Here is a 23,656-nt window from a genome sequence, read left to right as displayed (position 1 = left end):
AGGATGGGGACAGGATGGAGACAGGATGGGACAGCATGGGGACAGGATGGGACAGGATGGGGACAGGATGGGGACAGGATGGGGACAGGATGGAGACAGGATGGGGACAGGATGGGGACAGGATGGGACAGGATGGGGACAGGATGGGGAGAGCATGGGGACAGGATGGGGACAGGATGGGGACAGGATGGGGAGAGCATGGGGACAGGATGGGGACAGGATGGGGACAGCATGGGGACAGGATGGGGACAGCATGGGGACAGGATGGGGACAGGATGGGGACAGGATGGGGACAGCATGGGGACAGGATGGGGACAGGATGGGGACAGGATGGGGACAGGATGGGGACAGGATGGGGACAGGATGGGGACAGGATGGGGACAGGATGGGACATGGGGACAGGATGGGGACAGGATGGGGACAGGATGGGGACAGGATGGGACAGGATGGGGACAGCATGGGGACAGGATGGGGAAGCATGGGGACAGGATGGGGACAGGATGGGAGAGCATGGGGACAGGATGGGGACAGGATGGGGACAGGATGGAGACAGGATGAGGAGAGCATGGGGACAGGATGGGGACAGGATGGGGAGAGCATGGGACAGGATGGGGACAGGAAGGGGACAGGATGGGGACAGGATGGGGAGAGCATGGGGACAGGATGGGGACAGGATGGGGACAGGATGGGGACAGGATGGGGACAGGATGGGGACAGGATGGAGACAGGATGAGGAGAGCATGGGGACAGGATTGGGACAGGATGGAGACAGGATGAGGAGAGCATGGGGACAGGATGGGGACAGGATGGGGAGAGCATGGGGACAGGATGGGGACAGGATGGAGACAGGATGAGGAGAGCATGGGGACAGGATGGGGACAGGATGGGGACAGGATGGGGAGAGCATGGGGACAGGATGGGGACAGGATGGAGACAGGATGAGGAGAGCATGGGGACAGGATGGGGACAGGATGAGGAGAGCATAGGGACAGGATGGGGACAGGATGGGGACAGGATGGAGATAGGATGAGGAGAGCATGGGGACAGGATGGAGATAGGATGAGGAGAGCATGGGGACAGGATGGGGACAGGATGAGGAGAGCATGGGACAGGATGAGGACAGGATGGGGACAGGATGGAGACAGGATGGGGACAGGATGGGGACAGGATGGGGACAGGATGGGGACAGGATGGGGACAGGATGGGGACAGGATGGGGAGAGCATGGGGACAGGATGGGGACAGGATGGGGACAGGATGGGGACAGGATGGAGACAGGATGGGGACAGGATGGGGAGAGCATGGGGACAGGATGGGGACAGGAAGGGGACAGGATGGGGACAGGATGGAGACAGGATGGGGAGAGCATGGGGACAGGATGGGGACAGGATGGGGAGAGGATGGGACAGGATGGGGACAGGATGGGGACAGGATGGGGACAGGATGGGGACAGGATGGGAGAGCATGGGGACAGGATGGGGACAGGATGGGGACAGGATGGGGACAGGATGGAGACAGGATGGGAGAGCATGGGGACAGGATGGGGACAGGATGGGGACAGGATGGGGACAGGATGGGGACAGGATGGGGACAGGATGGGGACAGGATGGGGACAGGATGGGAGAGCATGGGGACAGGATGGGGACAGGATGGGACAGGATGGGGACAGGATGGGGACAGGATGGGGACAGGATGGGGACAGGATGGGAGAGCATGGGGACAGGATGGGGACAGGATGGGGACAGGATGGAGACAGGATGAGGAGAGCATGGGACAGGATGGGGACAGGATGGGAGAGCATGGGGACAGGATGGGGACAGGATGGGGACAGGATGGAGACAGGATGGGAGAGCATGGGGACAGGATGGGGACAGGATGGGGACAGGATGGAGACAGGATGGGAGAGCATGGGGACAGGATGGGGACAGGATGGGGAGAGCATGGGGACAGGATGGGGACAGGATGGGGACAGGATGGAGACAGGATGGGGACAGGATGGGGACAGGATGGGGACAGGATGGGGACAGGATGGGACAGGATGGGGACAGGATGGGGACAGGATGGGACAGGATGGGGACAGGATGGGGACAGGATGGGGACAGGATGGGGACAGGATGGGGACAGGATGGGGACAGGATGGGGACAGGATGGGGACAGGATGGGGACAGGATGGGGACAGGATGGGGACAGGATGGGGACAGGATGGGGACAGGATGGGGACAGGATGGGGACAGGATGGGGACAGGATGGGGACAGGATGGGGACAGGATGGGGACAGGATGGGGACAGGATGGGGACAGGATGGGGACAGGATGGAGACAGGATGGGACAGGATGGGGACAGGATGGGGACAGGATGGGGACAGGATGGGGACAGGATGGGGACAGGATGGGGACAGGATGGGGATAGGATGGGGACAGGATGGAGACAGGATGGGGACAGGATGGGGACAGGATAGGGAGAGCATGGGGACAGGATGGGGACAGGATGGGGAGAGCATGGGGACAGGATGGGGACAGGATGGGGACAGGATGGAGACAGGATGAGGAGAGCATGGGGACAGGATGGGGACAGGATGGGGAGAGCATGGGGACAGCATGGGGACAGGATGGGGACAGGATGGGGACAGGATGGGGACAGGATGGGTCAGCATGGGGACAGGATGGGGACAGGATGGGGACAGGATGGGGACAGGATGGAGACAGGATGGAGACAGGATGGAGACAGGATGGGGACAGGATGGGGACAGGATGGGGACAGGATGGGGACAGGATGGAGACAGGATGGGGACAGGATGGAGACAGGATGGGGACAGGATGGGGACAGGATGGGTACAGGATGGGGACAGGATGGGGACAGCATGGGGACAGGATGGGGACAGGATGGGGACAGGATGGGGACAGCATGGGGACAGGATGGAGACAGGATGGGGAGAGCATGGGGACAGCATGAGGACAGCATGGGGACAGGATGGAGACAGGATGGGGACAGGATGGGGACAGGATGGAGACAGGATGGGGACAGCATGGGGACAGGATGGGGACAGGATGGGGACAGGATGGGGAGAGCATGGGGACAGGATGGGGACAGGATGGGGACAGGATGGAGACAGGATGGGGACAGGATGGGGACAGGATGGAGACAGGATGAGGAGAGCATGGGGACAGGATGGGGACAGGATGAGGAGAGCATGCGACAGGATGGGGACAGGATGGGGACAGGATGGAGACAGGATGGGGACAAGATGGGGACAGGATGGGGACAGGATGGGGAGAGCATGGGGACAGGATGGGGACAGGATGGGGACAGGATGCGGACAAGATGGGGACAGGATGGGGACAGGATGGGGACAAGATGGGGACAGGATGGGGACAGGATGGGGAGAGCATGGGGACAGGATGGGGACAGAAAGGGGACAGCATGGGGACAGGATAGGGAGAGCATGGGGACAGGATGGGGACAGGATGGGGACAGGATGGGGACAGGATGGAGACAGGATGAGGAGAGCATGGGGACAGGATGGGGACAGGATGGAGACAGGATGGGGACAGGATGGGGACAGGATGGGGAGAGCATGGGGACAGGATGGGGACAGGATGGGGACAGGATGGGGACAGGATGGGGACAGGATGGGGACAGGATGGGGACAGGATGGGGACAGGATGGGGACAGGATGGAGACAGGATGGGGACAGCATGGGGACAGGATGGGGACAGGATGGGAGAGCATGGGGACAGGATGGGGACAGGATGGGGACAGGATGGGGACAGGATGGGGACAGGATGGGGACAGGATGGGGACAGGATGGGGACAGGATGGGACAGGATGGGGACAGGATGGGGACAGGATGGGGACAGGATGGGGAGAGCATGGGGACAGGATGGGGACAGGATGGGGACAGGATGGAGACAGGATGGGGACAGGATGGGGACAGGATGGGGACAGGATGGGGAGAGCATGGGGACAGGATGGGGACAGGATGGGGACAGGATGGGGACAGGATGGGGACAGGATGGGGACAGGATGGGGACAGATGGGGACAGGATGGGGACAGGATGGGGACAGGATGGGGACAGGTTGGGGACAGGATGGGGACAGGATGGGGACAGGATGGGGACAGGATGGGGACAGGATGGGGACAGGATGGGGACAGGATGGGGACAGGATGGGGACAGGATGGGGACAGGATGGGGACAGGATGGGGACAGGATGGGGACAGGATGGGGACAGGATGGGGACAGGATGGGGACAGGATGGGGAGAGCATGGGGACAGGATGGGGACAGGATGGGGACAGGATGGGACAGGATGGGGAGCATGGGGACAGGATGGGGACAGGATGGGGACAGGATGGGGACAGGATGGGACAGCATGGGGACAGGATGGGGACAGGATGGGGACAGGATGGGGACAGGATGGGGACAGGATGGGGACAGGATGGGGACAGGATGGGGACAGGATGGGGACAGGATGGGGACAGGATGGGGACAGGATGGGGACAGGATGGAGACAGGATGGGAGAGCATGGGGACAGGATGGGGACAGGATGGGGAGAGCATGGGGACAGGATGGGGACAGGATGGGGACAGGATGGGGACAGGATGGGGAGAGCATGGGGACAGGATGGGGACAGGATGGGGACAGGATGGAGACAGGATGGGGACAGGATGGGGACAGGATGGGGACAGGATGGGGACAGGATGGGGACAGGATGGGGACAGGATGGGGAGAGCATGGGGACAGGATGGGGACAGGATGGAGACAGGATGAGGAGAGCATGGGGACAGGATGGGGACAGGATGGGGACAGGATGGAGACAGGATGGAGACAGGATGGGGACAGCATGGGGACAGGATGGGGACAGGATGGGGACAGGATGGGACAGGATGGGAGAGCATGGGGTCAGGATGGGGACAGGATGGGGACAGGATGGAGACAGGATGAGGAGAGCATGGGGACAGGATGGGGACAGGATGGGGACAGGATGGAGACAGGATGAGGAGAGCATGGGGACAGGATGGGGACAGGATGGGGACAGGATGGAGACAGGATGTGGAGAGCATGGGGACAGGATGGGGACAGGATGAGGAGAGCATGGGACAGGATGGGGACAGGATGGGGACAGGATGGGACAGGATGGGGACAGGATGGGGACAGGATGGGGACAGGATGGGGAGAGCATGGGGACAGGATGGGGACAGGATGGGAGAGCATGGGACAGGATGGGGACAGGATGGGGACAGGATGGGGACAGGATGGGGACAGGATGGGGACAGGATGGGGACAGGATGGGGAGAGCATGGGGACAGGATGGGGACAGGATGGGGACAGGATGGGGACAGGATGGGGACAGGATGGGGACAGGATGGGGACAGGATGGGGACAGGATGGGGACAGGATGGGGACAGGATGGGGACAGGATGGGGAGAGCATGGGGACAGGATGGGGACAGGATGGGGACAGGATGGGGACAGGATGGGAGAGCATGGGGACAGGATGGGGACAGGATGGGGACAGGATGGGGACAGGATGGGGACAGGATGGGAGAGCATGGGGACAGGATGGGGACAGGATGGGGACAGCATGGGGACAGGATGGGGACAGGATGGGGAGAGGATGGGGACAGGATGGGGACAGGATGGGGACAGGATGGGGACAGGATGGGGACAGGATGGGGAGAGCATGGGGACAGGATGGGGACAGGATGGGGAGAGCATGGGGACAGGATGGGGACAGGATGGGGACAGGATGGAGACAGGATGAGGAGAGCATGGGGACAGGATGGGGACAGGATGAGGAGAGCATGGGACAGGATGGGGACAGGATGGGGACAGGATGGAGACAGGATGAGGAGAGCATGGGGACAGGATGGGGACAGGATGGGGACAGGATGGAGACAGGATGAGGAGAGCTTTGGGACAGGATGGGGACAGGATGAGGAGAGCATGGGGACAGGATGGGGACAGGATGGGGACAGGATGGAGACAGGATGAGGAGAGCATGGGGACAGGATGGGGACAGGATGGGGACAGGATGGGGAGAGCATGGGGACAGGATGGGGACAGGATGGAGACAGGATGGGAGAGCATGGGACAGGATGGGGACAGGATGGGGACAGGATGGGGACAGGATGGGGACAGGATGGGGACAGGATGGGGACAGGATGGGGACAGGATGGGGACAGGATGGGGACAGGATGGAGACAGGATGGAGACAGGATGGGGACAGGATGGAGACAGGATGGGGACAGGATGGGGACAGGATGGGGACAGGATGGGGACAGGATGGAGACAGGATGGAGACAGGATGGGGACAGGATGGGGACAGGATGGGGACAGGATGGGGACAGGATGGGGACAGGATGGAGACAGGATGGGGACAGGATGGGGACAGGATGGGGACAGGATGGGGACAGGATGGGGACAGGATGGGGACAGGATGGGGACAGGATGGGGATAGGATGGGGACAGCATGGGACAGGATGGGGACAGGATGGGGACAGGATGGGGACAGGATGGGGACAGGATGGGGACAGGATGGGGAGAGCATGGGGACAGGATGGGGACACTGGGGAGCTCCTGGGGACACCATGGGGTCAATGAGGACCTCCTGGGGACATCTCAGAGTCACCCAAGGACAGGGACCCCCTGAGATCACCATGGGGACACCCACAGGGGTCTGCTCCCCTCCCCAGTAACATACTGGGGCTAACTGGGACCCCCCTCACACCACTCCCAGGTGTCTGAAACCCCCCTCCCGGGTCACACTGGTGGCAACTGGTGTCCCCCCAGTGCCACCCACAGGGGTCTGGCACCCTTCCCAGTGTCATACTGGGGATAACTGGGACCCCCCCAGTGTCACCCAGGGCACCTCCCTCGGTATCATACTGAGTCCAGTTGAGCCCAGTCCCTTCCCAGTCCACTCACAGGGGTAGAGGAGCCTGGGGCAGGGCACAGGGGACTCGGCCAGCTCCTGGAGGGGGAAGAAGGAGGATCAGCATTTGGGGGGGGGGGTTACCCAAAAACCCACCCATGGGACACCCCCCCAAGGAGACCAGGAGATTGGTGAACCCCCACCCTAAATCCACCCCCCAGGAGCCCGAGGACCCCCCCAAAAATAGGGTCCTAGAGCCCTCCCCCCACCTACAAAGGGACCCAGGATATTGGGGACCCCCAAATGGGACCCAGCAACCCAAGGACCCCCCAAAAAAGGATCCCACAGCCCCCCCCCCAAATAAACCCAGAAGTCTGGGGACCCCCAAGTGATTCCCCCCTCAAATGGGAACCCATCCCAAAGAAAAAAAAGGGGACAAAGAGGTTGGGGACCTCCAGAACCCCCCCAAAGTGTCCCCTCCCCCAAAAAAGTCCCAGAGCCCCCTCCCCAAAACCTCCCCCCCATAAAATGGGAGCCAAGGGGGGGTGGGGTGGGGTCCAAAGCCCCCACCCAGGACCTTCCCCCCTTATAAAGTGTCCCAGGACCTCCCCCCCTGCCCCCACCCCCCAAGAAGGCATCCAGGAGTTCAGGGGGACCCCCAAATCCTGATTCTCCCCCTCCCCCCACTTACCTGGCAGGGTGGAGCCTTTGTGGGGGTCATGGCCGGGGGGGTCCTTGCAGGGGACACGCTGGCGGGGGGGGAAAGCTCCATTCTGGGGGGCAGAAGGGGGGAAGGGGCAACCCTGAGACCACCCCCAGAGAGGGACAGGCAAGGGGTGGGGGGGACCCCGAAAAGGATGCCCCCCGAAAGTGGAGGGGAAGGCGTTTGAGGGGGGGCTGAGGGGGTACCTTGGAGAGGTTGGGGATCATGTTCTCCTTCTGGAACATTCTGGGGGGGGAGGCACAGCACCATTATGACATCATCGTGACGTCATCAACCCCCTCCCCAAACACCTCCCGACCCCCCCAAACCCTCACAAGGACCCTGGAGGGCCCCCCCAATCCCCCCCCCAAATCAACCACACACCCTCCCCCCCCCACAAGGAGGGGACCCCACTGCATCATCGTGACGTCATCGTGACGTCATCAGCCCCCCCCACAAACACCTCCCAACCCCCCAAACCCTCACAAGGACCCTGGAGGGCTCACAAGGACCCTGCAGGGCCCCCCCCCCGCCAAATCAACCACACACCCTCCCCCCTCCCTCCCCCCCCCCGAGCTGGGGACCCCACTGTGTCATCGTGACGTCATCGTGACGTCATCACCCCCCCCCAAACCCTCACAAGGACCCTGGAGGGCCCCCCGCAAATCAACCACACACCCTACCCCCTCCCCCCACCCGAGCAGGGGACCCCACTGCATCATCGTGACGTCACCGTGACATCATCAGGCCCCCCCGAAACACCTCCCAAACCCCCACAAGGACCCTGGCGTGCCCCCCTCCCCCCCCAATTCAACCACACACCCTCCCCCTCTCCGAGGAGGGGACCCCACTGCATCGTGACGTCATCATGACGTCATCAGCTCCCCCACAAACACCTCCCAAACCCCCAAACCCTCACAAGGACCCTGGAGGGCCCCACCCAAATCAACCCCACACCCTACCTCCTCCCCCCACCCGAGCAGGGGACCCCACTGCGTCACCGTGACGTCACCGTGACGTCACCCCCCGCCCACAACACCCCCCAGGCCCCACAAAACCACCTCGAGGCCTCCCCAAAACAACTTCCCCCCTCCCCACCCATCCTTCAACCGCTCCACACAGAGCGAGGAGGGGACGGAGGGGGTCCCGCCGTAACGTCATAATGACGTCAACAGGCCCCCCCCCGACCCCCCAAATCACCCCCAAAGAAGCCTCCTCAGCCGCCCCCCTCCGCCAGACCTCCTGCGCGGCTGCCGCCTCGCTTCGAATCTGCCCCTTCGGCCTCCCATTGGCTGTCGCCAGCTGCGACGCGCTCGCTCATTGGTCCGGCGCGGCGGGAGGCACCGCCTCTTCCCGTCACTCTTTCTTCCCTCCCCCCTGTTCTGTTCTCATTGGGCAGCTGCCCTGTCAGTCTCGAGGGGGGCGGGTGGAGGGAGGGGGCTGCCGCGCGGGTGGCGTTGCGAGACGGAAAAAAATCTGCCTGGCAACAGGGGCGGGACCCGGCGGCGGAACGGCGGCCAATCAGAGGCTGCAGGGGGAGCCGTTGGCCAATCAGGGGCGGAGGAAGCGGCAGAGGGGCGCTGGCATGGCCCCTGCGCAAGGCAGCAGGGAAGGAGGCCCCGAGAAAAGAGCTTTGTAATTAGCATTAATTAATAATGAGAGCGGGAGATATGGGGAGGTCCAGGCTGGAGGGCAGGAGAGGTCCAGGCCGGAGGCTGGGGCAGGTCCAGGCCGGAGGGCAGGGGAGGTCCAGGCCGGAGACCAGGAGAGGTCCAGGCCGGAGGCCAGGGGAGGTCCAGGCCGGAGACCAGGAGAGGTCCAGGCCGGAGACCAGGGGAGGTCTCCTCACTGGAAGGGTTCTCAACCCCTGGCCCAGGCTGCCCTGGCTGGTGGTGGTGGAGTCACCAACCCAGGGAATGGTCACCAGGGGTGAGGACCTGGGGCTGAGGGCCATGGTTTGGACTGGAAGAGCTTGGAGGCCTATTCCAAGTGGATAGGGTCTGGGGCACAACTGGGATATGATTGGGATACAACTGGGACACAAGTGAGCCATAAATGGGACACAACTGGGCTGCTCAGTGTTGTAGCTCATGTTGGGTGTCACTGTGTCACCATCATGGTGACACTGGGAAGGGGGAACACAGCCCCTGGGTGCCAGGGAACAGGGTGATGAGGACCCCACTGGTGCCAGAGGCCACAAAACACCCTCCAAGTGCCCCCCAAATCCCCCTTTCTAGCAGCTAACTGGTCCCCAACCCCTCCTGCTCCCCTAAATGTCCCTTTATAACCCCTCATTATCCCCAACCCCTCCAGCTCCCCCAAATGTCCCTTTATAACCCCTCATTGTCCCCTAACCCTCCTGCCACTCCCAAATGTCCCTTTATAACCCCTCATTGTCCCCAACCCCTCCTGCACCCCCAAATGTCCCTTTATAACCCCTCATTGTCCCCTAACCCTCCTGCCACCCCCAAATGTCCCTTTATAACCCCTCATTGTCCCCCAACCCCTCCTCCCCCAAATGTCCCTTTATAACCCCTCATTGTCCCCCAACCCCTCCTGCTCCCCCAAATGTCCCTTTATAACCCCTCATTGTCCCTAACCCTCTGCTCCCCTAAATGTCCCTTTATAACCCCTCATTATCCCCAACCCCTCCAGCTCCCCCAAATGTCCCTTTATAACCCCTCATTGTCCCTAACCCTCCTGCTCCCCTAAATGTCCCTTTATAACCCCTCATTGTTCCCAACCCCTCCTGCACCCCCAATGTCCCTTTATAACCCTCATTGTCCCCAACCCCTCCTGCACCCCTAAATGTCCCTTTATAACCCCTCATTGTCCCCAACCCCTCCTGCTCCCCCAAATGTCCGTTTATAACCCCTCATTGTCCCCTAACCCTCCTGATCCCCTAAATGTCCCTTTATAACCCCTCATTGTCCCCAACCCCTCCTGCTCCCCCAAATGTCCGTTTATAACCCCTCATTGTCCCCAACCCCTCCTGCACCCCTAAATGTCCCTTTATAACCCCTCATTGTCCCCTAACCCTCCTCCCAAATGCCCTTTAACCCCATGCCCCAACCCCCTGCTCCCCAAATGTCCCTTTATAACCCCTCATTGTCCCCCAACCCCTCCTGCTCCCCCAAATGTCCCTTTATAACCCCTCATTATCCCTAACCCTCCTGCCACCCCCAAAATCCTCCATTTCTCCCCACAAGAGGTCCCCAACCCTTCCTGCTCCCTCAAATGCTCTTTTGCCTCAAATGTCCCCCCCCAAATCCCCCTTTCTTGTACAAATTGTCCCCCAAATCCCCCATTTTCGCCCCTAACTGGTCCCAAATCCCTCCTGCTCCCCATGTCCCCTTTTAGCCCCCAGTGTCCCCCCCAACCCCCTCTTTCTTGCCCCTAACTGTTCCCTATCCCCTCCTGCTCCCCAAAACGTCCCCTTTTTGCCCCAATTTTCCCCTAAACACCATTTTTCTGTCCCCCCAACTCTCCTGCCCCCTCCAATGCCACTTTCTTGCCTCAATCACCCTCTTTAAACCTGTCACCCTAAGCCACCATTCTCTTGCCTCTTCCAACCCCCAAATCCTTTCTGCTCCCCACCAAACTCTCCTTTCCACCCCCCTAAAGGGTCCCCCAAATCCTCCTGCTCCCCTAACCTCCCCCCAAACCCCCAGGTTCTTGCCTCTTGTGCCACCCCAGCCTCCTGCTCCCCCAAATTCCCCTTTCCTGCCCCGATTCTGTTCCTCAACACTCCCTTCTTACCCCTTCCTGCCCAAATTGCTTCCCCAAGCCCACCCCTACCCCCGGCTCCCCCTTTCCTTCCCCCTGACCCCCTCCCCCCATCCCCTCCTTGTCTCCTAAATCCCTCCTCTGAGCCCCCCAAGCCCACCCCCTCCCCCGGCTCCCCCTTTCCTTCCCCCTGACTGCCCCCCCCCAACCCCTCCTGCTCTCCTAATTCCCCCCCCGAGCCCCCAAGACCCTCTTCACCCCCCCCAAGCCTCTACTCGCCTTCCCCAGATCCTTCCCCGCCGTCCCCGCGCCGCGCGGGGCTCTCGGCTCTTCCACCTCCACGGACTAGGCCCAAGCCACGGCCTTTCCTAGTGGCGGCAGCCGGGCCGGGGGAGGGGTGGCGCGGGCGGAGCGAGGAGGAGAGGCCGAGGCGGTGCAGGCCGCGGCGCAGTGGTTCGGCAGCCTGCGAGCTCTTCGGCAATCTACGGCTCCATCCGGGAGCGCTTCGTCAATCTCCGTCCATTTCCGGCAGCGCTCGGCAGAGGACTTGCAGCGCTGGGTTCCCGGTAGGCGGTGCCTCCCTGCGCGCCGCGCTATGAATTATTCATGAGCCAACCCCACGGCCACGATGGCGGGGAGGCACCAGGGCCGAGTTCTTCGGGAATACACCCTGTCCCGCTCCGTCTCGCCGCCGCTGCCCGCTCCTCCCGCGGGTCGGTAACGGGACCCCCTGCCCGCTCCCCCCGGCACGGCCTCTCTCCCAGGATCCCCCGCACCGCTCCCTCCCCCTCCTCCCCGCTGCGCCTCTTGGTACGCTCCGGCCGCGCTCCCTCCCGCCTCGCGCTGGGCCCGAGGCTATATAAGGAGGCGCCAGGCGCCCTCAGAGCTCAGTCGCGCTGGGGAGCGCGAAGCGGCCGGAGCCGAGAGGGGAAGGTGCCGGCCGGGGGAGAGCCGCAGGGGGAAGTGTTTCGTCGGTGGGGTGCTGCGGAGTAACTATAAAGTGTTATTTTTGAAGCGAATTGAGGTGGTTCAGGACCGTTTCGAAGCGTTTTTTTTTTTGTTGTTGTTGTTTGTTTGTTTTTTCTTCTTCTTTCGGTTTCTTGCGGCTCGCTGAGGCGGCGCCAGGCCGCGTCCCTCCCGCGGAGCCATGCACGGGGGGCCGCCCTCGGGCGACAGCGCTTGCCCCTTGCGCACCATCAAGCGAGTCCAGTTCGGCATCCTCAGCCCCGATGAGATGGTACCGGTGCCGTGGGGAGCGCGGCGGGGGCGGGGGTCGGGGCGGAAAGGGCCCCGGTGGGGAGAGAAGGGAAAGCGGCGGCGGGAAATGGCGGCGGGGCGCCGGGAGGGGGCGATAGAGAGGCCCCGCGGAGGGCAGGGGCTGTTGGAGCGCCCCCGGGAGGCTGGGGGCGGCGCTGCGGTGTGGCGAGAGGGTTGTGGGGGAGGGAGGGGGGTCCTGGAAGGGGGCTTGGGAATCGGGCAGGCTGCTTCTGGGGAGGGGATGGGAGGTTTCTTTGGGGGTCCTGGAAGTGGTCAAACTGTCTTTATAGGGAAGTTGAGGTTCCTCTAGGTGCCCTGGAGGGGTCACTGGGTGCCCTTGGGGCCTTTGCAGGGGTCTTGGGGTGCTCTGGGATGTCCTGTAGAGGTCTTGGGGTGCTCTGGGATGTCCTGTAGGGGTCTTGGGGTGCTCTGGGATGTCCTGTGGGGGTCTTGGGGTCCCTGAAAGTGACCAAGCTGCTTCTGGAAGGTGGTTGAGGTTCCTTAGACTGCCCTGGAGGGGTCACGGGGTGCCGTTGGGGCCTTTGCAGGGGTCTTGGGGTGCTCTGGGATGCCCACAGTGCTTCTGGAGGGGATTTAAGATTCTGTAGCAGGTACTGGAGGTGCCCTAGAGGGGTTTTGGGGGTCCCTAGAGGCACCCTGGGCTGGGGTGGGGTGAGGATGTCACTTAGGGGGTCCTTATCGATTTGGGGTGTCCCTGAGGGTGTTTGTGGGGTGATTTGGGGGGGCAGTGTCTAGAGGTTCCTCACGTGCCTCAGTTTCCCCTCAACCTCTCCCCCCTTTCTTTTCTAACCTCCCTCAGAAACGGATGTCAGTGACTGAGGGGGGCATCAAGTACCCCGAGACCACCGAGGGGGGGCGCCCCAAACTGGGGGGGCTCATGGACCCCCGGCAGGGAGTCATCGAGAGGACAGGGCGCTGCCAGACCTGTGCTGGTGAGACCCCAGAGCCTCTCCCTGAGTCCCCCTGAACCTCCCCAAAGCCTTCCTGAGCCCCCCAGAAAGGCCTCTGAACCCCCTTAATTCACCCCAACCCCCTCTTGAACCCCTCTCAGCCCCCCCAAATCCTCCTTGAGCCCCCCACAGCACCCCTGAACCCCCTTCAGCCCCTCCAACTCTGTGACTCCATATCCCCCCCCCACACCTTCCTCCTCTGAGTTTCTCCCCAAACCGTAAACAGACCCTCTGAGACCCCCCAAAACTCCCTGGGGACCCCCTCTGGGCTCTTTTTTTGGGGGGGGGTCCCCTCTCTTTTTTTGGGGGGGTCTCCTCTCTTTCTGAGGCTTCCCCAGACCCCTTCAAGCCTCCCCAGCCCCCCACCCAGGCCTCCCCAGCCCCCCCTATGCCTCCCCAGCCCCCCTCCAAGCCCCCCTGAACTGTTGGGGTGTCCCTCCCCCAGGCAACATGACGGAGTGCCCAGGCCACTTTGGGCACATTGAGCTGGCCAAGCCTGTGTTCCATGTGGGTTTCCTGGGCAAGACCATGAAGATCCTGCGCTGTGTCTGCTTCTTCTGCTCCAAGCTGCTGGTGGACTCGGTGAGGAACCCCCCAGGGACACTGCCAGGGGGGCAGCACAGCCCCCCCCAAAACTGGGGGGAACAGAACTGGGCTGGGTGGGGCCTTGGGTGGCACCTGAAAGCCCTCTGGCAACCTGGAGCCTTCTGGTGCCATCCCCAAGCCCTTTGGTGGCACCTTGAAGCCTTCTGGTGCCATCCCCAAGCCCTTTGGGGGCACCTTGAAGCCTTCTGGTGCCATCCCCAAGCCCTTTGTGGCACCTTGAAGCCTTCTGGTGCCATCCCCAAGCCATTTGGGGTACCTTGGAGCCTTCTGGTGCCATCCCCAAGCCCTTTGTGGCACCTTGAAGCCTTCTGGTGCCATCCCCAAGCCCTTTGGGGGCACCTTGAAGCCTTCTGGTGCCATCCCCAAGCCCTTTGGGGGCACCTTGGAGCCTTCTGGTGCCATCCCCAAGCCCTTTGGGGTACCTTGGAGCCTTCTGGTGCCATCCCCAAGCCCTTTGGGGGCACCTTGGAGCCTTCTGGTGCCATCCCCAAGCCCTTTGGGGGCACCTTGGAGCCTTCTGGTGCCATCCCCAAGCCCTTTGGGGGCACCTTGGAGCCTTCTGGTCTCTAAAGAACCTCTTGAGGTCCCCAAAGAACATATTGAGACTATCAAAGAACCTCTTGAGACACCAAAACGCCTCTTTGAGGTCTCTAAAGAACTTCTTGAGACCTTTAAAAACCTCGTGAGGTCCCTAAAGAGCCTCTGGAGACCCCAAAACATTTCCTTCAGACCCTCAAAGAACCATTTGAGACCTTTAAAACCCTCTTGAGGTGCCTAAAGATCCTCTGGAGACCCCAAAACATCTTCTTCAGACCCTCAAAGACCCTCTTGAGCCCCCACATGGTCCTTTTGGACCCCAACTCCGTCTTGGTACCCCTTAACTCCATCTTGGAGCCCCCCCAACTCTACTTGGTGACCCCAACCCAACCTGCTGTCCCCTTCGTTGTGTGTATATTGGAGCAGAACAACCCCAAGATCAAGGACATCCTGGGCAAGTCCAAGGGGCAGCCCAAGAAGCGCCTGACCCACGTCTACGACCTGTGCAAGGGGAAGAACATCTGCGAGGGGGGCGAGGAGATGGACCACAAGTTTGGGGTGGAGCAGCCTGAGGGGGATGAGGACCTCACCAAGGAGAAGGTGGGGACCTGCCTGCACCCCCTCTTCCCCCTGAGTCCTCTGCTGGGCCCCAAAAATTCCACCCCTGGCTGACCAGTCCCTCCCTCGGAGCTCCGCCTCCCTCCCTCGGAGCTCCGCCTCCCTCCCTCGGAGCTCCGCCTCCCTCCCTCGGAGCTCCGCATCCATGCCCTGGGCCTCCAAATCCCTCCCCCGGCGCTCCCCCTCCCTCCCTGACCCTCTCTCCCCCTCTCCCCCTCCCAGGGCCACGGGGGCTGCGGGCGGTACCAGCCGCGGATCCGGCGCTCGGGGCTGGAGCTGTACGCCGAGTGGAAGCACGTCAACGAGGACTCGCAGGAGAAGAAGATCCTGCTGAGCCCCGAGCGCGTCCACGAGATCTTCAAGCGCATCTCCGACGAGGAGTGCTTCGTGCTGGGCATGGACCCCAAGTTCGCCCGCCCCGAGTGGATGGTCTGCACCGTGCTGCCCGTGCCCCCCCTCTCTGTCCGCCCCGCCGTCGTCATGCAGGGCTCGGCACGCAACCAGGTGGGGGGCTGGAAGGGCTTTGGGGTGGTGCTGGGGGGTGCTGAAGGGGGTTTGGGGTGGTGCTGGGGGTCCTGAAGGGGGTTTGGGATGATGCTGGGGGTCCTGAAGGGGGTTTGGGGTGGTGCTGGGGGTCCTGAAGGGGGTTTGGGGTGATAGCGAGAGCCTCAGAGTGATATTAGGGGTCCTGAAGGTGGTTTGGGGTGGTGCTGGGGGTCCTGAAGGTGGTTTGGGGTGGTGCTGGGGGTCCTGAAGGGGGTTTGGGGTGGTGCTGGGGGTCCTGAAGGGGGTTTGGGGTGATAGCGAGAGCCTCAGAGTGATATTAGGGGTCCTGAAGGTGGTTTGGGGTGGTGCTGGGGGTCCTGAAGGTGGTTTGGGGTGGTGCTGGGGGTCCTGAAGGGGGTTTGGGGTGGTGCTGGGGGTCCTGAAGGGGGTTTGGGGTGATAGCGAGAGTCTCAGAGTGATATTAGGGGTACTAAAGGGGTTTGGGGTGAAGATGGGGATGCTGAAGGGGGTTTGGGGTGATAGCGAGAGCCTCAGAGTGATATTAGGGGTCCTGAAGGGGTTTTGGGGTGGTGCTGGGGGTCCTGAAGGGGTTTTGGGGTGGTGCTGGGGGTCCTGAAGGGGGTTTGGGGTGATAGCGAGAGTCTCAGAGTGATATTAGGGGTACTAAAGGGGTTTGGGGTGAAGATGGGGATGCTGAAGGGGGTTTGGGGTGATAGCGAGAGCCTCAGAGTGATATTAGGGGTCCTGAAGGGGTTTTGGGGTGGTGCTGGGGGTCCTGAAGGGGGTTTGGGGTGGTGCTGGGGGTCCTGAAGGGGTTTTGGGGTGATACTGGGGGTTCTGAAGGGGGTTTGGGGTGACACTGGGGGTCTTGAAGGGGTTTTGGGGTGATACTGGGGGTTCTGAAGGGGGTTTGGGGTGATAGAGAGGGCCTCAGGGTGATGCTGTGGTCCCTGAAGGGGTTTTGGGGTGATAGCGAGGTCCTCAAAGTGATATTAGGGGTCCTGAAGGGGTTTTGGGGGTGCTATTGGGGGTCCTGAGGAGGTTTTGGGGGTGCTATTGGGGGTCCTGAGGAGGTTTTGGGGTGCTCTTGTGGTGCCTGAGGAGGTTTTGGGGTGCTGTTGGGGTGCCTGAGGCGTTCTCATGGCCCTCTCAAGGTCCCTCTGTTACCGCCGGGGTCCCTCCGTTGCCATCAGGATCCCTTTGCTCCATTCCGACCTCCCTTTGTTTAACACTTGGGGTCCTTGGGTTAACTTGGGGGTGCCCCCTGTGGCTGTTGGGGTGCCCCTCCTGACATCTGGGGTGCCCCCCCAGGACGACCTGACCCACAAGCTGGCCGACATCGTGAAGATCAACAACCAGCTGCGGCGCAACGAGCAGAACGGTGCCGCTGCCCACGTCATCGCCGAGGACGTCAAGCTGCTGCAGTTCCACGTGGCCACCATGGTGGACAACGAGCTGCCAGGCCTGCCCAGGGTCAGCAGGGCACCGGGGTGGGCAGGGGATAAGGAAAGGTTAGGGGATGGGCAGAGGATGAGAATGGATTAGGGGAGGGCAAGGGCTGAGGATGGGCAGGGGATAGGTAGAGGATGAGAATGGATTAGGGGATGGGCATGAGATGGGGATGGGCAGAGGATAGAGAAGATAAAAATAGGGGATGTGCAGGTGATAGGTAGGGGATGAGAATAGATTAGGGGATGGGTAGAGGATAAGGATAGATTAGTGGATGGGTAGGAGATGAGGATGGGCAGGGGATGGGTAGATGATAACGTAGATTAAGGGATGGGCAGAGGATGAGCGTGGGTAGGGGATAAGTAGAGGATGAGGATAGATGAGGGGATGGGCAGAGGATGAGCATGGGTAGGGGATAAGTAGAGGATGAGGACAGATGAGGGGATGGGCAGAGGATGAGCGTGGGTAGGGGATAAGTAGAGGATGAGGATAGATGAGGGGATGGGCAGAGGATGAGGATGAGGATGGACAGGGAATGGGTAGAAAATAAGGATAGCTTAGGAGATGGGCATGAGATGAGAATGGGCAGGGGATGGAGAAGATAAAAGTAGATGAGAGAATGGGCAGAGGGTAGGTGGAGAAGGAGAATAGATCAGGGGATGGGCAGGGAATGGATAGAGGATAAGGATAGTTTAAGGCATGGGCAGAGGATGGGCAGGGAATGGGTGGAGGATAAGGATAGATGAGAGGATGGGCAGAGAATAGAGGATGAGGATAGATTAGGGGGTGGGCAGGGGATGGGTAGAGGATGAGGATCGATTAGGGGATGGGCAGGGGATAGAGAAGATAAAAATAGGTTAGAGAATGGGCAGAGGACATGGGTAGAGAACAAGGATAGATTATGGAATGGGCAGGGGAGGGACAAAGGATGGGGTCAAGGATAGGTAGGGAGTAAGGACAGGTAGAGAATAGGATGGTCAGGGGACAAGAACAGGCAGAGAGTGGGCAGGGGACAGGTTGAGGATGGCAAAGGAAAGGGTTGGGCAGAGGACAGGTAGGAGAATGCAGAGAGCAAAGATGGGCAGGAAGCAGGCAGAGGATGGGCAGGGGACAGGGTTGCTGGGAGTGCAGGCAGGGGGTGAGCTGGAAGTGAGAGCAAGGGACAGGCAGGGAGAGCATGCAGGGGTAGGATGGGCTGGGAGTGAGGGTTGGGAGCAGGCAGGGACCCAGGGATGTGGGCAGGCAGGAGCAAGGTGCAGGTAAGGACCCAGGGGTGTGGGCAGGGGGCAGGCAGGAGCAAGGTGCAGGTAGGGACCCAGGGGTGTGGGCAGGGTGCAGGCAGGAGCAAGGTGCAGGTAAGGACCCAGGGGTGTGGGCAGGGGGCAGGCAGGAGCAAGGTGCAGGTAAGGACCCAGGGGTGTGGGCAGGGGCAGGCAGGAGCAAGGTGCAGGTAGGGACCCAGGGGTGTGGGCAGGGGGCAGGCAGGAGCAAGGTGCAGGTAGGGACCCAGGGGTGTGGGCAGGGGGCAGGCAGGAGCAAGGTGCAGGTAGGGACCCAGGGGTGTGGGCAGGGGGCAGGCAGGAGCAAGGTGCAGGTAGGGACCCAGGGGTGTGGGCAGGGTGCAGGCAGGAGCAAGGTGCAGGTAAGGACCCAGGGGTGTGGGCAGGGGGCAGGCAGGAGCAAGGTACAGGTAGGGACCCAGGGGTGTGGGCAGGGGGCAGGCAGGAGCAAGGTGCAGGTAGGGACCAGGGGTGTGGGCAGGGGGCAGGCAGGAGCAAGGTACAGGTAGGGACCCAGGGGTGTGGGCAGGGGGCAGGCAGGAGCAAGGTACAGGTAGGGACCCAGGGGTGTAGGCAGGGGGCAGGCAGGAGCAAAGCCTGCTGGGACCCCCCAGCCCCCATGGTAGAAGCCAGAGGTTGGGCCCAGAGGAGCAGCTTTGAGCCTTTTCCCAGCGACCCTACATCTTGGGGTGCTTTTGGGGGGGCCCACCTTCCCCTCAACCCCATTTTTGGCTCCCCCCAGACCCTGCAGAATTCAAGGACCCCCCCCCCCCCCCCAAATCTTTTCTAAGTCCTCCCAGGAGCCTCCCAAACCATGCCAGAAACCAGAGACGAGACCCAGAGGAGCAGCTTCGAGCCTCCTCCCCGTGACCCCCATGTCTCAGGGTGGTTTTGGGGGGGTCCCCCCTCCCCTGACCTCCTGTTTCTGGGTTCCCCCCAGGCGATGCAGAAGTCGGGGCGCCCCCTGAAGTCCCTGAAGCAGCGCCTGAAGGGGAAGGAGGGCAGGGTGAGAGGCAACCTGATGGGCAAACGTGTGGACTTCTCGGCCCGCACCGTCATCACCCCCGACCCCAACCTGGCCATCGACCAGGTGGGAGTCCCCCGCTCCATCGCCGCCAACATGACCTTCGCTGAGATCGTCACCCCCTTCAACATCGACAGGTGGGGGCCTGGGGGGCTAGGGGAGCTTCTGGGGGCCCTGGAGGAGGTTTGAGGTGGTTCCGAGAAGGTTTCAGGTGACCACCATGACCTTCAGTGTTGATTAGTGAGGAGAGACCACTTTGAGGGAGCCTGGAGGTGGTTGTGCGGGGTTTGGGGGTGGTTTTGTTGGGCCTGGAAGTGCTTTTGTGGGGTCTGGAGATGGTTTGAGGTGGCTCTGAGAAAGTTTGAGGTGGCCACCATGACCTTCAGCGTTGAGCAGTGAGGAGAAACCACTTTGAGAGGGCCTGGAGGTGGTTGTGTGAGGTTCTGAGAAGGTTTGAGGTGGTTCTGAGAAGGTTTGAGGTGACCACCATGACCTTCAGTGTTGACTAGTAAGGAGAAACCACTTTGAGAGGGTCTGGAGGTGGTTGTGTGGGGTCTGGAGGTGGTTGTGTGAGGTTCCGAGAAGGTTTGAGGTGGTTCTGAGAAGGTTTGAGGTGACCACCATGACCTTCAGTGTTGACTAGTAAGGAGAGACCACTTTGAGGGGGTCTGGAGGTGCTTTTGTGGGGTCTGGAGGTGGTTTGGGGGGTGATTCTGAGAAGGTCTGAGGTTGCCACCATGGCTGTCAATGTTGAGTGGTGAAGAGAGACCACTTTGAGGGGGCCCTGGAGATGGTTTTGGGGGGGCCTGGAGGTGGTCTGGGGGGGCCTGGAGGTGGTTTGGGGTGGTTCTGAGAAGGTCTGAGGTGGCCACCATGGCTGTCAATGTTAACTGGAGAAGAGAGACCACTTTGAGGGGTTCTTGGGGTGGTCTTATGGAGTCTGGAGGTGGTTTGACATGGTTTTGAGAAGGTTTGAGGACAATGAGGTGACCCCGGGTGACAAGGGGGGACCCCCTGAACCCCAAAGTGTCCCCAAGTGTCCCCTTTGTGCCCTTAGTGTCCCCCCTGGACCCCAGCTGTCCCCACTCAAGCAGCAGGAGTTGGCCCCCAGGGGAGCAGCCAACCCAGCCTTGAAGTGGAGGGGCTGGGGGGACAGGTTGGGGACAATGAGGTGGCCCAGGGTGACAAGGGGGGGACCCCCTGAACCCCAAAACGTCCCCAAGTGTCCACCCTGACCCCCAGCTGTCCCCACCCCCAGGCTGCAGGAGCTGGTGAGGAGAGGCAACAGCCAATACCCAGGGGCCAAGTACATCATCAGGGACAATGGGGACCGCATCGACCTCCGCTTCCACCCCAAGCCCAGCGACCTGCACCTCCAGATCGGCTACAAGGTGAGGGGGGACCCCGAAAGCTGCTAGGGGGACCCCGAAATCTAGCAGGGGAGACCCCAGAATCTAGCAGGGGACCCCCAAATTTGGGCCTGAGACCCTCCCCCCACCTCAAACGCAGGCGAGGAAGTGGCACTCAGGTGGCTCCGTGGAGGGGAGGAGGTGGAAGTGTGGGGGTGAGCCCCAAAATCAAGGAGGGGACCCCCTCAAATAGCCTAAATGTGGGGGTTCAGCTCCCAAATGTGGGGGTTCAGCTCCCAAATGTGGGGGTTCAGCTCCCAAATGTGAGGGTTCAGCCCCAAAAATCACCATCGTGAGAGACCCAAACTGAGAAGGTTTGGCCCCAAACTTGCCCAGCTCTTGGTGAACCCCAAAAGTTGAAGCTTTATGGGGAACCCCCAAATCGAGAGGGATTTTGGGGGCTCCCCTGTTAATTTTGGGGGCCCTCAAAGAGCTTCAACGTTTTGGGGTTCACCAAGAGCTGACCCAAACCTTGGGCTCCGTGCAGCTGTCGCTGTTTTGAGGCCGAACCTTCGTCTTTTGGGGGTCGGTGCTGGGTTTTTCAAGGGTCCCCTTCTCATTTGGGGGTGCCCCTTGAAGGGGGGGAGGGGATGTCGGTTTTGGGGGTGCTGACTGTGCTTTTGGGGGTCCCTCCCGTGCAGGTGGAGAGGCACATGTGTGACGGGGACATCGTCATCTTCAACCGGCAGCCCACCCTGCACAAGATGTCCATGATGGGGCACCGCGTCCGCATCCTGCCCTGGTCCACCTTCCGCCTCAACCTCAGGTACCCCCAGCCCAGGGAACCCCAAAACTGCCCCCAGGGACCTGCCCCTGGCACCCCCAAGCTGCCCCCACCCTGCACAAGATGTCCATGATGGGGCACCAAGGCTCCATCCTGCCCTGCTCCACCTTCTGCATCAGCCTCAGGAGCCCTAACGCTGACCTCTGGTACCCCAAAAATACCTCCTGGAGCTGCCCCAGGGACCCCAGACCTGCCCCACAGCAGGTCCTTGGTGACCCCCAACCCCCTCCAGATGCCTCCATAACCAACCTGGTGACCCCGACCCCCTCTAGATGCCTCCACAACCCAACTCAATGACCCCCAACCCCCTCCAGATGCCTCCACAACCCAACTCAGTGACCCCAACCCCCTCCAGATGCCTCCACAACCCAACTCAGTGACCTCCAACCCCCTCCAGATACCTCCACAACCCAACTCAATGACCCCAACCCCCTCCAGATGCCTCCACAACCCAACTCAGTGACCCCCAACCCCCTCCAGATGCCTCCACAACCCAACTCAATGACCCCCAACCCCCTCCAGATGCCTCCACAACCCAACTCAGTGACCCCCAACCCCCTCCAGATGCCTCCACAACCCAACTCAGTGACCCCCAACCCCCTCCAGATGCCTCCACAACCCAACTCAGTGACCCCAACCCCCTCCAGATGCCTCCACAACCTAACTCAGTGACCCCAACCCCCTCCAGATGCCTCCACAACCCAACTCAGTGACCCCCAACCCCCTCCAGATGCCTCCACAACCCAACTCAGTGACCCCAACCCCCTCCAGATGCCTCCACAACCCAACTCAGTGACCCCCAACCCCCTCTAGATGCCTCCACAACCCCAATCCTTCCCTCCCGCCATAGTGTCACCACTCCTTACAACGCCGACTTTGACGGGGATGAGATGAACCTCCACCTGCCCCAGAGCCTGGAGACCAGGGCAGAGATCCAGGAGCTGGCCATGGTGCCCAGGATGATTGTCACCCCCCAGTCCAACCGCCCCGTGATGGGCATCGTGCAGGACACCCTCACCGCCGTCCGCAAGTTCACCAAGAGAGATGTCTTCCTGGAGCGGGTCAGTGCCACCCCTGGGGGCCTGGGGAGGGGGCCTGGGGGGGCTCAGTGAGGTTTTATGGGGTCTAGAGGAAGGTTCTTGGATCTCAGGAGGGTTTTGAGGAGCATCAAGGAGGTTTTATAGGGTCTAGAGGAAGGTCTGGATCTCAGGAGGTTTGAGGCAGGGGTTTTATAGGGTCTAGAGGAAGGTTCTTGGATCTCAGGAGGGTTTTGAGGAGCATCAAGAAGGTGGTTTGGGGTCTAGAGGAAGGTTCTTGGATCTCAAGAGGGTTTTAAGGAGCACCAAGGAGGTGTTTTGGGGTCTAGAAGAAGCTTCTTGGATCTCAGGAGGGTTTTGAGGAGCATCAAGAAGGTGTTTTGGGGTTTAGAGGAAGCTTCTTGGATCTCAGGAGGGTTTTGAGGAGCACCAAGGAGGTGGTTTGGGGTCTAAAAGAAGGTTCTTGGATCCCAAGAGGGTTTTGAGGAGCTTCAGTGGTTCCTTGGAGGCATTAAGAAGTTGGTTTGGGGTCTAGAAGAAGGTTCTTGGATCTTAGGAGGGTTTTGAGGAGCATCAAGAAGGTGTTTTGGGGTCTAGAGGAAGCTTCTTGGATCTCAGGAGGGTTTTGAGGAGCTTCAGTGGTTCCTTGGAGGCACCAAGGAAGGGGACCTGGGGGTGCAGGGAGGGTATTTGGGGGTCACAGTGAGGTTTTTTGAGGTCTACAGAAAGGTTCTTGGATCTCAGGAGGGCTTTGAGAAGTTTCAGTGGTTCCTTGGAGGCACCAAGGAGGTGGTACAGGGTCACAGTGAGGTTTTATGGGGTCTAGAGGAAGGTTCTTGGATCTCAGGATGGTTTTGAGGAGCATCAAGGAGGTTTT

The 23,656-nt window shown here is 61.1% G+C and overlaps 1 protein-coding gene across 1 annotated transcript in view; it reads left to right on the top strand.

Annotated features, from left to right (window-relative positions):
- Positions 1-12,210: 12,210 nt before the first annotated feature.
- The window catches only part of POLR2A (RNA polymerase II subunit A), a 33,227-nt gene continuing 21,781 nt past the window's right edge, over positions 12,211-23,656 (top strand). The window contains exons 1-10 of the mRNA XM_054398909.1: positions 12,211-12,537; positions 13,378-13,510; positions 13,974-14,110; positions 15,098-15,271; positions 15,512-15,793; positions 17,108-17,269; positions 19,466-19,686; positions 20,808-20,940; positions 21,600-21,724; positions 22,593-22,803. Of these exons, the coding sequence (XP_054254884.1) occupies positions 12,448-12,537; positions 13,378-13,510; positions 13,974-14,110; positions 15,098-15,271; positions 15,512-15,793; positions 17,108-17,269; positions 19,466-19,686; positions 20,808-20,940; positions 21,600-21,724; positions 22,593-22,803 (1,668 nt within the window). The 5' untranslated portion in view covers positions 12,211-12,447. The remainder of the gene's footprint in view (positions 12,538-13,377; positions 13,511-13,973; positions 14,111-15,097; positions 15,272-15,511; positions 15,794-17,107; positions 17,270-19,465; positions 19,687-20,807; positions 20,941-21,599; positions 21,725-22,592; positions 22,804-23,656) is intronic.

This window comes from Indicator indicator, unplaced genomic scaffold, assembly GCF_027791375.1.
Source record: "Indicator indicator isolate 239-I01 unplaced genomic scaffold, UM_Iind_1.1 iindUn_scaffold_178, whole genome shotgun sequence".
Lineage (NCBI taxonomy): Eukaryota > Metazoa > Chordata > Aves > Piciformes > Indicatoridae > Indicator > Indicator indicator.
This window is presented reverse-complemented; position numbering and strand designations above follow the sequence as displayed.